At 43.5% G+C, this 13,584-nt stretch overlaps 1 protein-coding gene across 2 annotated transcripts in view; it reads right to left on the bottom strand.

The window, feature by feature from the left end:
• ZDHHC14 (zinc finger DHHC-type palmitoyltransferase 14) overlaps positions 1-13,584 on the bottom strand; it is a 242,980-nt gene that overhangs the window by 21,688 nt on the left and 207,708 nt on the right. For both annotated transcript variants that reach the window (XM_032485248.1, XM_032485249.1), the window contains exons 4-5: positions 8,936-9,073; positions 6,763-6,811 (exon numbers count right to left, since the gene is read on the bottom strand). In XM_032485248.1, the coding sequence (XP_032341139.1) occupies positions 6,763-6,811; positions 8,936-9,073 (187 nt within the window). The remainder of the gene's footprint in view (positions 1-6,762; positions 6,812-8,935; positions 9,074-13,584) is intronic.

Genomic DNA, 13,584 nt, shown 5'->3' with positions numbered 1-13,584 from the left:
AGACAGAAGCTGGCGTGTGACAGCGGAGGATTGCAGCACTGAAAGTGGCAACTGCTCCTTCTCCGGCTGCTGTTTCTTGCACTGTTACCAGTGGGTGTGGGGCATTAAAGGTTTATGGCACCCCCCACCCCCCACCAAAATGCAGTTTTCTATATTAATATCGCATGTGCTTTGGAAACATTTTATAAATAGCAGAATGAAGTTTCACAGATAGCTCACAGCTGTGTCGAAATGACACGAATTCATGGCAGGATGCAAGATGTTGCCACTCTGCCTCTCCCCCTCACAGCTGACACTTGGCCCACCAGACAGACGCTGAGGGAATCACCATCATCACTTGTAACAATGGCCGGCATCACTGGTGATGTGTCTGTTCCAAAGGCTTCACGTGGATTAACTCACTTAATCCTGAGGGCAACCCAGTGAGAAATGTGATTCCCTTAACCAACTGGGAAACTGAGGCACAAAGCAGTTAAGTAATTTCTCTAAGAAACAGTAGAGCAAGGATTTGAAACTTGGTAAGTGTGGTGCTGCCAGTATGGCAGAAAAGCTGTTTCTTTTCCTAATTCTTGCTGAGGGACACATGGCTCTAGGCTGATCCCAACCTCTGCTGGAGCAGATCAGGACCCGCCTTGTCAGGGATTCCTGAACCCGTGGCATCTTAAGGCATCCATTCCCGTCAGATTCACTCTCAGACGAAGGCACGGATATCTGAACAACACATTTCCCTGAACTGATAGCTCGATGTTGAAAATATCTATGCCATAATAAGATTAAGAAACATACATTTCTCTTTAATGTATCAAAACCCATTTACTGATTTCTTTTAAAAAAGAGAGACATGAGAGGAAACAGGCCAACTCCAGTAGGAGCCAATTTAATAAGCAGCTGGACATTTATTGCATAAGAGATGGGTTCCAAATTACAGCAGTTACCACTGCCAGCCTCCATCTGTCACTCTCCAGCCCCCAATAAGACAGTGAGCCCACTTTGTGGCCAGGAATATGGCTTTAAATTCCCCGCAGTCCCTAGTTCAAAATGCTGCACACCAAGGTACTCACTAGATGAATGAAGAACTGAAAGACTGGAAAATGCTGATGGGCAGACCCCTCCCTCGGGTTTCTGCGCAAGTCCGAAGTGCTGCTCTGTGCTTCTCTGTGCACCTGGCTCTGCACTCAGGACAGGAGAGGGTGGGGCAGGGTTAGCTCCCCGCCCTAGGGGACAGGGGTCTGTGTGCCCGTGGGAAGGTAAGTAAGGGGACACGGCCTTGCAGAGACATGGAAACTGTGTTGGGCAGAATGGTGAAGTCACCTCAGGATTTGGAGAATCATAAAACAGTTTTTTCTTATAACTTCAGGAGGCTTAAAAACTCCCCTGATGCCTCTCCATGGATACACAAGGACCCCAAGTTAAGATGTCCTGATTTATTCCATTCCCTTCATTTTACAAATAGGTTTAAATCTTTACTCTGCTGTTTCTTAAGCAAATTACTTAACTACTTTCTGCCTCAGTTTCCCGACTGGTTAAGTGGGGATCACACTTCTCACTGGGTTGCTCTGAGGATTAAGTGAGTTAATTAATCCATTTTACCTACAAATAGGTAAAATGAAGGGCTATGGCCCAGAGCAGTCAAGCCACTTACAAAAACTTACACAGCAGTTCATGGCAGAACAGAACCATTGCTCTGAGGATTAAGTGAGTTAATTAATCCATTTTATCTACAAATAGGTAAAATGAAGGGCTATGGCCCAGACAGTCAAGCCACTTACAAAAACTTACACAGCAATTCCTGGCAGAACAGAACCAGAACATGGTCTCTAGGCTTCTAGGAGAGACAGAACCCTTCCCAAGGCCCCCAGCTATGCAGTGTCACACGACAGGCCCTAACTTTGGAGCCCTAGGGCTACAACAGCAGGGCTAAAACTGCCTATGACACTGAACCTCGTTTATCAGTCCCACGGCCTCAGAGCCACCCCTGGGTGAAGAACTTGTCTCTGTTAATATGTCATCGCCCATCTCTCCACATTCCAGCAATCAGGCTGGCGACGGGATTTTTTGCCGTGTGCCAAATCCAGACAACAGTTTATTTTAAAAAGTCTGTATTTCACATGGGTTTCCTCATTGACCAAAATCCCCAAATTCCAGAATGGCCAGGGAATGCTGAAGTCCAAGGCTCTGCCCTGGGCCCTTTCCTCTCTGGGCACTGGGCATCTGCACCCTGGGGGGCTGCACTGGGCTTGGGGGGCCCTCTCTGTGGGCACCAGTCACACACCCCTGGGTCCTCATGCATCTTATTCTGCTTCCGGTCTCTGTCTTGGGTTATGAGGTTTAAAATATAAGAAACAGATGTTGGTAATCATTTCCTTTTTTTTTTTCTTTTTCCTAAAAGTTACAGTGAAATAGGCAACACTTACTTACAGGAAGAGCTTTGATGGAAAAGCAGATATCAGCGACACACCCCTGTTTATCTAGACTGAGTGTCTACAGCAGCATTGAATGCTTTTAGATATTAGGTTCAGGAATTTTCCTCATCAATTAGGTGCCCCTATAAGCCTTAGACAGAGATAATAAACTGCAGCTTGTGCCCCTGTCCCCTGAGTGCCCACCCCTGTGTCTGGAGTGGGGGCTCCTGACTTCCTGACGATTTACACAACAGACACTTTGAAAATCGAAGTCACTGAGACCCTTCAGAATGGGTCATGGGACCATTATCTTTCAGCCTCTCAACTCCTTTTTTCCTACATGCTTATATGCCAGGCAATGGAGGTATATGATTGTCCCAAATTAATCCATGAAGTCTCTATAACTCCAATCAAAATTCCCACTGGAAGTTTTAAAGTGGTATTCAACAAACCAAGTCTAAAATTCATCAGGAAGAGAAAATGGACAAGAACAGGTAAGAAATTTTGCAAAACAGCATCACAGGGGTGGGAGCCAGAGAAGACTTTTCTAGTAAAGCAGACAGACAAGGTGAGAACAGTCTAAACAGGCTCATGGGCACACGGGGTGAAGGGGGCTTTTCCAACTAGAGGTGCAAGAACAGACCACTGGTTCTCAAAGTGTGGCTCGCAGACCCTTAGGGTCCCCAAGATCCTTTTAGGGGATCCTCCAGGTCAAAACTATTTTCCCATCAACATCAAAACATTATCCCCTAGCTTCACTCTCATTCATGCGGTGGCTGCTTCTGGAGGCTGTGTGATGCAAAATGATGCCCTTACTCACAGAATGAGTGTGTGTGCATTCCTGTGTTTTAAAATATTCTCAGTTTTTCCATTTTGAAAAGATATAGGCACCCCAATGTTCATAGCAGCACTATTTACAAGAGCCAAGGCACGGAAACACCCGAATGTCCAGCAACAGATGACTGGATAAAGAAGTTGTGGTGTATTTATATACAATGGAATACTACTCAGCCATTGAAAAGAATAAAATAATGCCATTTGCAGCAACATGGATGGACCTAGAGATTATCATACTAAGTGAAATAAATCAGACAAAGAAAAATATCATATGATACCACATATGTGGAATCTTTAAAAAAAAAGACACAAATGAACTCATTTACAAAACTGAAACTGGCTCACAGATGTAGAAAATAAATTTATGGTTATTAGGGGGGAATAGGAGGAAGGATAAATTAAGAATTTGGGATTAGCAGACACTATCTACAAAATAGATTAACAACAAGGTCCTACTGTATAGCACAGAGAACCATATTAAATAGCTTATAATAACCTATAATTAAAAAGACTATGAAAAAGTATATATGTATAACTGAATCACCATGCTGTATACCAGAAACTAACACAACATTGTAAATCAACTGTACTTCAATAAAAAATTTTCTCAGTTTTCATTTCAAACACAATACATAGAAATAGATATAATCTACATGAACAGAAGCTCTCTGGGGTCTTTAATGATTTTTAAGAGTGTAAAAGAGTCCTGAGACCAAGAAGTTTGAAAGCTGCCAGAATAGAATAGTAAGTGATATTGGGACATTTCACTAAACATTCGGGAAAAAATGAAGATAGAACTTTAGCTCATAGCACATACACAAAATTATATTACAGAGAAATTACTGTCCAAACTTAAGAAACAAAATATAAAAGTATTAGAAGAAAATTAAGGAAATATTGGTATCATTTTGGGGTGAGGATATAAGGCACAAAACCTAGGAGCCATGGAGTATGAGATTCATAGGCTGAATTTGTTAATAAATCATACTTTTTTTGTATGAAAAAGTAAAGTTAAAAGGTAAGTGACAGATTGGGAGAAAAGTACTGGAAAAATAATTTATAAGATTATTACTGAGACTATATAAAGAACATGTTACTAGGAAAAGAACAAACTACCCAATTAAAAAATGGACAAAGAGTTAGAACTAGAACATTGAGAAGGGGAAAAAATGGTTAACAATCATGAACATATGTGCAAGTTGATTATTATCCAGAAAATGAAACTGAAACCTCTACCTGAGAATGATATTTCAAGGGAAAATAAGCTAAAATTTGCTCCAAACCAAGTAAGAGCATCGCTCTCCTTCCTCCCCTTTCCACACGAACCACTCCTCTAGCAAAGTCAGCACGTCACTCAAATACACCGTCACTCGTGACAGCAGCAGCATCTGTCTACTCCCCTTTCTGGGGAACACAATGCTTGTGATTATACAGACCGCGAGCACAGCCAGACCAGGAGAATGAGCAGGCGTGTGTGCTCTCAAAGAACGTTCTGGCGGAGCCTGCCCAGTGCAAATGTTGCCTCCAAAAGAATCCTCTTTGAAACCACTCCTGCCATGCACATAAGCAATGCTTCGGCATCAAGCCTTCTCACTTACGTTCCATGTAATTGATTTTGTCAGCACAGCATTGTCAAGTACTGAACAGTTGACTGTAACAGGTCAAAACATTGAGACACAAAAGAGTTTAAAGAAATGGCCCCTAATCTTATAGGTAACTGTGGTAGAGCAGGGATTAAAAGCCTTTTATCCCAGGTTAGGCGGTCCTTCCTTGTGATTGTGACAGGAAAAGACCATGAGTTGGGAGGTCTGGGGCAGAAACCAGGAAGACCCATTGGCAACAAACCCAACCACACCCACCTGGCTCCTCTCTGCTCCAGGGGGAGTGTGGGGCCGGAAGGTGGAGGGAGGAGTCCAGGTCCTCGATGGCTCCGTTGTCTGAAAGGCCCCGCGGGCATCCCACACAAGCACAGGTCTCAGGAAAGGCACAGGGGCTGGGGACAGAGGAGGGGAAGTGACTGAGGCTGCCACACTCTTGAGGCTTCAGAAAGCATTCCAGTTGGCAGCCCAGACCTCAATTTCAGTTCTGCGTTGCATTTATAAAGCTTCACAAGATCAGCATGTTTTCATGATGTAACTGATTTCCTGAAAGACCTAGATAAGCCTCTTCTTCAGGGAAGAAAAGACAGGCATGGCGGTAAGATATGACAAAGGAACATGCCTTGAAAATCGAAGAATCGATGGTGGAGGGTGGTCACCCCTGGCAAGGTGGGAAGAAAAAACAAGGATGGCATTTCCGATGGGACCTGTTCTTAGCAGCCACCGATGTCAAGAATTTCATCCCCAGGACAACCTTTCCTTCTGGCCAACTTCTAGCTAAATCTAGCTTCTCAGATCATTAACAGAAGACAAGAAATACCTGTCAAATGTATTGTCCAAGACCCTGTGTATATCCTCATATGGCCTTGTCCCCTTTTCAGGAGATTAGCGCAACCAACATTCTGTGCTGCCCATAAACACAGAGGCCCAAAAAGGAGACACTTTATATTATGAAAAAAAAAATGTGACCACATTTGCTTTTAGATCTACCTAAATTACACACACACACACACACACACAAACCAGCTTCCAGGGACACAGACTGGTTTACTTTAACAGCTAAATGATGTACACGATATGTATGTCTTAGCAAAGTTCTTCACTCTTCAAGAACTCTCTACCACAAGACGAAGCTTACTCCTGGGAGTAACAAGGAGTTCAAGTTCAGTCCGGTCAGTCACGTGAAGAAGAAAGACAGCTGGATCCTGGACACAGCCGAGTCAGTGGGTCCAGCTGTCCGACTTTACACCACCTAGCTTCAAGCCCAGGGGACCGGGAGGGAGAGGGAGCCCATTCAAGCTCTTAATGGGTGAGCATTTTAAGAAGTTCACAGTACTGCGCTACATGCCCACATGTACTGTTTGGGAGGGTGGGATTGAGACTTGAGATTTACCATCTTTAGTCCATTCAGGGCTATGAAAAGGTGTTCTGTTCCTAAATTAAGTACGGGGTAATCCTTACTGCCCAGAGGAACTCCAAGCTGCGTCCCCAGACAGAACCCACAGAGGGTCAGAGGCTCCCCATGTGGTGACCACACCAAGAAGGGACCCACACGGGGGCATCCGCAAACATTCTGTAGGGACCACCCGCTGATGAAAATGAAGTCAGCTGGAACTCGCAGCCTGACTCCTCCCCACACCAACCTGATTTAATGCAAATCAGTGTGGGTTCCTGGGGGTGGGCAAGAACTCACACTTAGTTTTCTAGCTAAAGAGCACGTCAACCCAAACAAGACTAAATGAGTCACTTCAGAGCCATTACTCACGCAAGTGAAGGTTAAGGAGTTCTCTGGATGCTTTGCAGAAGGAAAAGGAACATGATTTATGAGAAGGAAAGAACGCACAAGACGAAGAGGTAGCTGAGCAGAAGGCCAGTCCAATCCTTAACACGTCAGCATTGTTAAAAACCACCACCAGAAAGGATATCTTGCAGGGCTGTCTTTAAGAGCGTTTAGGAATCCTGCTTGCTGTGAACCTGTGGGAGCGAAACCAAAATTTAGTATTCAAACATTCACCTCCAGAAAACAACCTTCATGCTAAAAGCTCTCTCATCTACATAAAAATAATAGGTGTCCACAGATCAATTAAATAATTACATTTTGTAGCGCTACAGCACCCAGTATACGGATCAGAGACTGAAAATTCACTGGTTATTCAGCAAGAAAATGGCAGATTCGTAAGTAGACCTAACATCTGCAGGGTGTTTTTTTCAAAAAAAGCAGATGGATGTCTGCATACTTTCCCATTAATTATAGTTCTGATTACTCCTTTGTTTTCCTCATTTTAATAGGAAAACAGAATACTGTATGCAATTTTTTTTCCTCTTCTTTTATGAAAGACTGTTTTCCCAAAGTTTGTTAACTTTTGACCCTGGGCGTCCTGTAAACTAGTCTACATATAAAAGACGTCTTTCTCTGCACCCAGAGTAAACAAACTCATAAAGGTGAAGTTTATTACTGACTCCTTTTGGGTTTGAGACATTTTAATGTGAACTGTCTACGCAAGAAAACATTTCTTTAGGGGCTTGAGTAAAGATGCATCTGACAAGGAGCAATTTTTTATTCAGAGTTTATGGGCAAAGCCATAATTACAACGTTATTATATATGTATATACATAAATACAAAAACATTTTGAAGTTGCTAAAGATAATGTAAGAGATAATGTTTAAAGACTGTTTTTTAGTGTCATAAATGTGCTGGACTACCGGCACTTCTTTCTTCTCTAGTTGTGTAAACAATTGCTTCTACTGTCTACTAACACACAGCCAGGACCCGAGCTACACTTTCACCATTTTGCGTCCCTGAAAATGGACCAGGTGCCTCTGCAAAGCCAGGGGGGCATCCTTCCCAGGGGTGTGGAAGAAGTCTCTAACCAGTGTTCCTCTTCTTGCCACCCCACCAAGTTATGGCTCTCAGGCATAGACTACAAATTTGTGTCACATTCATATTTCAGTCTGAAAGAATGGGAACTAGGATTTAAAATGCTTATGAAAATTTGGGATAGTCCATTCACATCCAAAATTGACAAATATTTAAAAAGAATGAACGTGAAACTTTCCACACCACCTGCTTCCCCAGCCCCCGGACCGTACACCCTACAGAGAGAGCAGGGGAGGAGAATCTGTGTGTCTAACATCAGCCTTAGCACACGGTGGATTTCGCACTGCTGCAGGGGAAGGAAGTGAGGCCTGTGTCCAGATGCTTCTGCAAACATCCCAGAAAGAGGCTCTGTACTTGCTAATGGGTGGTGGTACTTCAGGAATGTGGACAAAGGCAATGCTGGTCTTTAATGTTGCTAATGGCACCAGAACAGAAATTTAAAGTCTCACATTCATAGGTCAAAGCCAAGTAGCGTCTTCTCATCCCTCCTTATTGTTGGAAAGTGAATGGCCCAGAGACAGAAGAAATTCAAAGTTATGCCCTTCAGAAAGGGAGTGAAAAATGCCATTTGCTTAGACAAATAAAGTCATTGATATCCAAATTTCATTTTTAATGAAGTTGCTTCCTTCGTATGCCAGGGGCAATTTGCCAGTGTTCTAGCAGATAATTAAACATCTTATCAAATGTATATCTGTAACATTCGTAGGTTTGTGTGTAAGAAAGCTCAGGCCTTATCCCCAGACTTTCTTTTCTTTAAGGAGGGTGACTATCCCTGCTTAAGTAGATATCATGTTAAGGAAAAAAAAAAAGCTCTGTTGTTTAATGGTTATCATTACAGCATATTATCCTTTGTGCAAATGTGGGGTGATTCTTTCCAGGGATCCCTTAACAGAGAGAAAGTGAAGTCACAAGTTTGAGCTGAGGAACAGTGTATTAAGGAGAAAGTCCCGTAAGTAGAAGGGCCTGGTCCAGGGGTGCCCCTGGCAACTGCTGTGGGAAGGATGGGGATGAGGGTGAGAGGGAGGGGGAGGGGTGCCAAGGGATGGAGGGAGGGGAGAAATGAAAAGAAGGCAGGCAGGAAGGGAGGAGGGGGCAGGGAGAAGGGGAAAGAGAAGAAAGAGAGAGCCCAGAATGACCAAAATATTAAATCAAAATTAAATCAGAAACCCAAATCAGGCAAATGGTTACATATGTAATCTGATTTCGCCAGCATACTTACGAAGAATGACGTGGGTGATAACGAATGCAAATATAAAGACTGTCAGAAAAGACAGAGATAAAATAAACATATAAAAAAATCTGTAGTTTCTTTTCCCCACACAGTTGCCTACCCAGGGACAGTGGTGATCAAACCGTTCTGAAATGAGAAGCAGAAAAAAAAAGAAAGGAAATCAATTAATAAAATGTCTTTTCACTTGAGGGAGCCCCCCCCAATACTGCAATAATATAACAAAATGATATCATTCGATGGACGTATTTTCCAGTTCACCACTCAGAGAAATGCGTTAACATTAAGACATCTCAAGAACATAATTATTCTTTCAACAGAGCTTGGCTGTTTTGAAAAAAATGAAGAGTGTGCTTTCTATTCTCATTACAGTAGAAAATAAAGATTTCCCTCTTTTGCACAAGGAAGCTTTTTGGTTCACAGAACAATCTTCCCTAAAGACGGTACCAACACTTCTTTTTTTTCTTGAAAATGGAAATCTTCCCAAAAGTACCAAGACAGGTGTCTGGCTAGACTAGGCAGGTGTCTGGTTAGACTAGGCAAGTCCTGGTTTGGCCTCCGCTGGCCACTGTTACCCGTCCTCTCCTCCTGGGCTGGGCTGGGAAGGTCTGGGGCACTCATATCTCACCGCACATCAGAATCTCTTCTGCCCACAGTGAGAAGCCAGCCTTCAGGGTCCAGATTCTCCTTGGACTTCACAATCCAGTCACATTGGACTAGCCTGAACTAGCCCCACCCCCTCATATGTCCCAGCCCATCCCTTGCTGTCTGCTTTTTTTTTTTATTGAGTTATAGTCAGTTTATAATGTTGTGTCAATTTCCAGTGTAGAGCACAATTTTTCAGTTATATGTCCAACATACATATGTTCATTGTCACATTCTTTTTCGCTGTGAGCTACCACAAGATCTTGTATATATTTCCCTGTGCTATACCGTATAATCTTGTGTATCTATTCCACATATGCCTGTCAGTATCTATAAATTTTTAACTCCCAGTCTGTCCCTTCCTACCCCTCTCCCCCTTGGCAACCACAAGTTTGTATTCTATGTCTATGAGTCTGTTTATGTTCTGTATTTATGTTCTGTTTTTTTTTTAGATTCCACATATGTGCGATCTCATATGGCAGTTTTCATTCTCTTTCTGGCTTACTTCACTTAGAACGACATTCTCCAGGAACATCCATGTTGCTGCAAATGGCATTATGTTGTTGGTTTTTATGGCTGAATAGTATTCCATTGTATAAATGTACCACAGCTTCTTTATCCAGTCATCTGTTGATGGACATTTAGTGTGTTTCCATGTCTTGGGTATTGTAAACAGTGCTGCTATGAACATTGGGGTGCAGGTTTCTTTTTGAAGTAGGCTTCCTTCTGGATATATGCCCAGGAGTGGGATTCCTGGGTCATACGATAAGTCTATTCCTAGTCTTCTGAGGAATCTCTATACTGTTTTCCACAGTGGCTGCACCAAACTGCATTCCCACCAGCAGTGTAGAAGGGTTCCCTTTTCTCCACAGCCTCTCCAGCATTTGTCATTTGTGGACTTTTGAATGATGGCCATTCTGACTGGTGTGAGGTGATACCTCATTGTAGTTTTGATTTGCATTTCTCTGATAATTAGTGATATTGAGCATTTTTGCATGTGCTTATTGATTATTTGTATGTCTTCCTTAGAGAATTGCTTGTTTATGTCTTCTGCCCATTTTTGGATTGGGTTGTTTGTTTTTTTCTTATTAAGTCATATGAGCTGCTTATATATTCTGGAGATCAAGCCTTTGTCAGTTTCATCTTTTGCAAAAATTTTCTCCCATTCTGTAGGTTGTTGTTTTGTTTTGTTTATGGTTTCCTTTGCTGTGCAGAAGCTTGTAAGTTTAGGTCCCATTTGTTTATTCTTGCTTTTATTTCTATTGCTTGGGTAGACTGTCCTAGGAGAATATTTCTGAAATACATGTGAGACAATGTTTTGCCTATGTTTTCTTCTAGGAGGTTTATTGTATCTTGTCTTATGTTTAAGTCTTTGATCCATTTTCCAACAATTCTGATGGTAAGTGCTGGGCCAGGCTGAGGCTCAGCCTTTCACGGGTGTGTGGCATTGAGCAACCATCTCTCACGGTAAGTGGCCAAAGACAGAGGTCACTAGGGGCCTGGGACAGGATAGAGGGACAACCTCTTGTTCTCCCGACCCAGTTACAGCGTTTTCTAGCAAGTGTCTCTGCTATTTCAATAGTCATAGGAGAATTGGTATCATTTTTTAAAAGTGATCTATGATCTCCAAATAATGTAATAATCTGATCTCTTAGTCCACAATTCTCAGCTTCCTTACCTGTTAAACAAGAATACCGTGTAGAGTCTCATGGGGTTAAATACTGTCTGGGAAAGCATTAAAAAAAAATAGTATGCAATGCTTTCTAATTTGTCAGGAGATGTCACATAAATCAATGTGTTTGGCACTGCAACATTCCTATGAGCAAAATGATGCTGCTGCCCTATTTTACAGATGAGCAAACTGAGGCTCAGAAGGGATACTGCCTGCCCAGGGCCGTACAGCTCAGAAGCAGTGAACTAGAACCGAGGCCAGGTCTTTCTCGAGGCAGATCCTGCCCTCCCCATGCACACGCAGCCTCGAGCACTTCATAAATTTCAGGGTGCTGGCTTTGGGCATTTTTATATTGTTATTTCAAACCCAAGCCTTCTCACCTTGGGAATTTTACACAAAGCCTGTAAGGAATTTGTGATTTGTTCTCCCCCTTGTAAGTAATGGCAAAGTGCTTCTCTACTTTTCAGCTGGTCTTCTATTCAGAAGGCCTGTGCAGAGGGCTGCTCTGACACACCCACACAACAGACCGCCGGCCGCAGGACGCGGAGGGAGGAAAATGCTAGGCACTGACTAAGCTGTTCACTTGGGCTCTTATCCAAGTTTAGCTTCTACCCAGTTTTCACATCTTGTCTGTCTGTATGTGCTCTGAAAACATACAGAGAGGGCTGTGTGAGGTGTGATGATATAAATAAAACATCATAAAGTTATGCAAGGCAGTGTTTCATTTGTTTCTGGTCACCCATCATAAATCACCCATCCCATGTTTTATATCTAGTGCAAGCTCATCTCTTGTAAAGGGCACGAGAACGCCTGGAGACAGTGGTGGCAGAGGAACCGTAAGAGTCACCATTGTCTGCAAGTGACACCAACAGGCAGCAGCCAGTCTGAGCAGAGGGCACCCAAAAAGAAATTTCAACGCTCACTAGCCTGGTGACAACCAGATGGGCTCTAAGATGCTGACATTCAAAGGAAACCAATTCCTATTGGTGTGTCCATGTGAGTTACACGTTAAAACATTGCCAACCCCACATAGCTGGAAAAGTTAATCCCTGCGAAAAAAAAAAAAACCTCATTTCCCCCAGTCACTGATTCACACTGGCTGTGCAGTGGAGAGGTCTATATGAAGACATGCAAAAAGAGAAAAGAAATTGGAAGCAGCCACATTTTCCTAAGATTCCAAGGCTGTCATTTTGGGATACTCTTGTCTTCTCAATATGGATGAGGATGAGAAGTGGAGGCTGGGGGCACGGAAGCACAGGTTAGGTTGGCACCTCTGGTTCCAGCTGTGAAATCTGATCTCCAAACACCAGATACATAGTGGACTGAGCCTCCTCAGTGAAGTGAAAGTCGCCTACCAGACTTGGGAGGCAGAATTAACCCTGTGGACCTCCCCCCCACCAGCCAATGCCAAGTACCAAGGTCTTTTTGGCTCACGGTAATCATTTCTATGGGTGCAGGTGGCAGTTTACTATCAGCTAATCTGGGACACTGTGCTTTCCTGAGGGAGGCAGAGCTACTGTGGGATGAAAGCAACAGATAATGTACAGGAGATTCTTGAGCATGGGGTCTGGGAGGCTCCCTGGGAAGCCAGTGATGCCTCAGGAATGGGTGTGAATGCCTGGCTCTCTGGCAGCCCTGAGCTGAAAGCAGTTTCTGGTTGGAAAATTGATTTATTTAAATTTTTTCTTGGCTGATGAAAATCCCACTAACAATGTAGACCCGCTGAGAAATGCTTCCATTTAATGTTTTTCACGTCCTCCTTTGTGTTGGTGAATACGTGGTGGTAAATGAACCTGTGAGATGGGCGGGCATTCTCTGTGGAATAAGGAAGATCAGAGCCCAGGGCTGTCTGGCTTATGGCTGCCTCCCACTCTCTCTGGCTCCCCAACCCTGGTACCCTCCACCCTCCTCCCTGACTTCCAGGGCAGGGTGCACCCCTGGGCTGTGACCGTACCTCTTCCCTTTTCTGCAGGCCCTCTCTCATCGGGTAAACTCTCTTTTTACCCAAGGGTTTACATACCAACTCTATGCTATGATGTCCAAATGGCCACTGTCACCTTCAACCACCTTAGCTAAAATTCATTTATTTATTCTTACTTGCTTTTATCTGCCAATTCTACTCTAAGCCTTTAATAAATATTTGTCAGAGGACTGAATAGAGCCTTGTACTACCATGAGGACATCCCGGGGAGCAAGCCCGTTGTCCCAGGTCACAGTTAGCAGCATCCCAGGGGCAGGGCTGGCCGCCTCTCCCTCCAGAACTCTCACCCACGAATCGCCAGGCTGCCCGCGATGAGCGCTTCCCGTGAGCCCGGCACCTTAT

The sequence above is a fragment of the Camelus ferus genome, chromosome 8 (genome assembly GCF_009834535.1).
Source record: "Camelus ferus isolate YT-003-E chromosome 8, BCGSAC_Cfer_1.0, whole genome shotgun sequence".
NCBI lineage: Eukaryota > Metazoa > Chordata > Mammalia > Artiodactyla > Camelidae > Camelus > Camelus ferus.
This window is presented reverse-complemented; position numbering and strand designations above follow the sequence as displayed.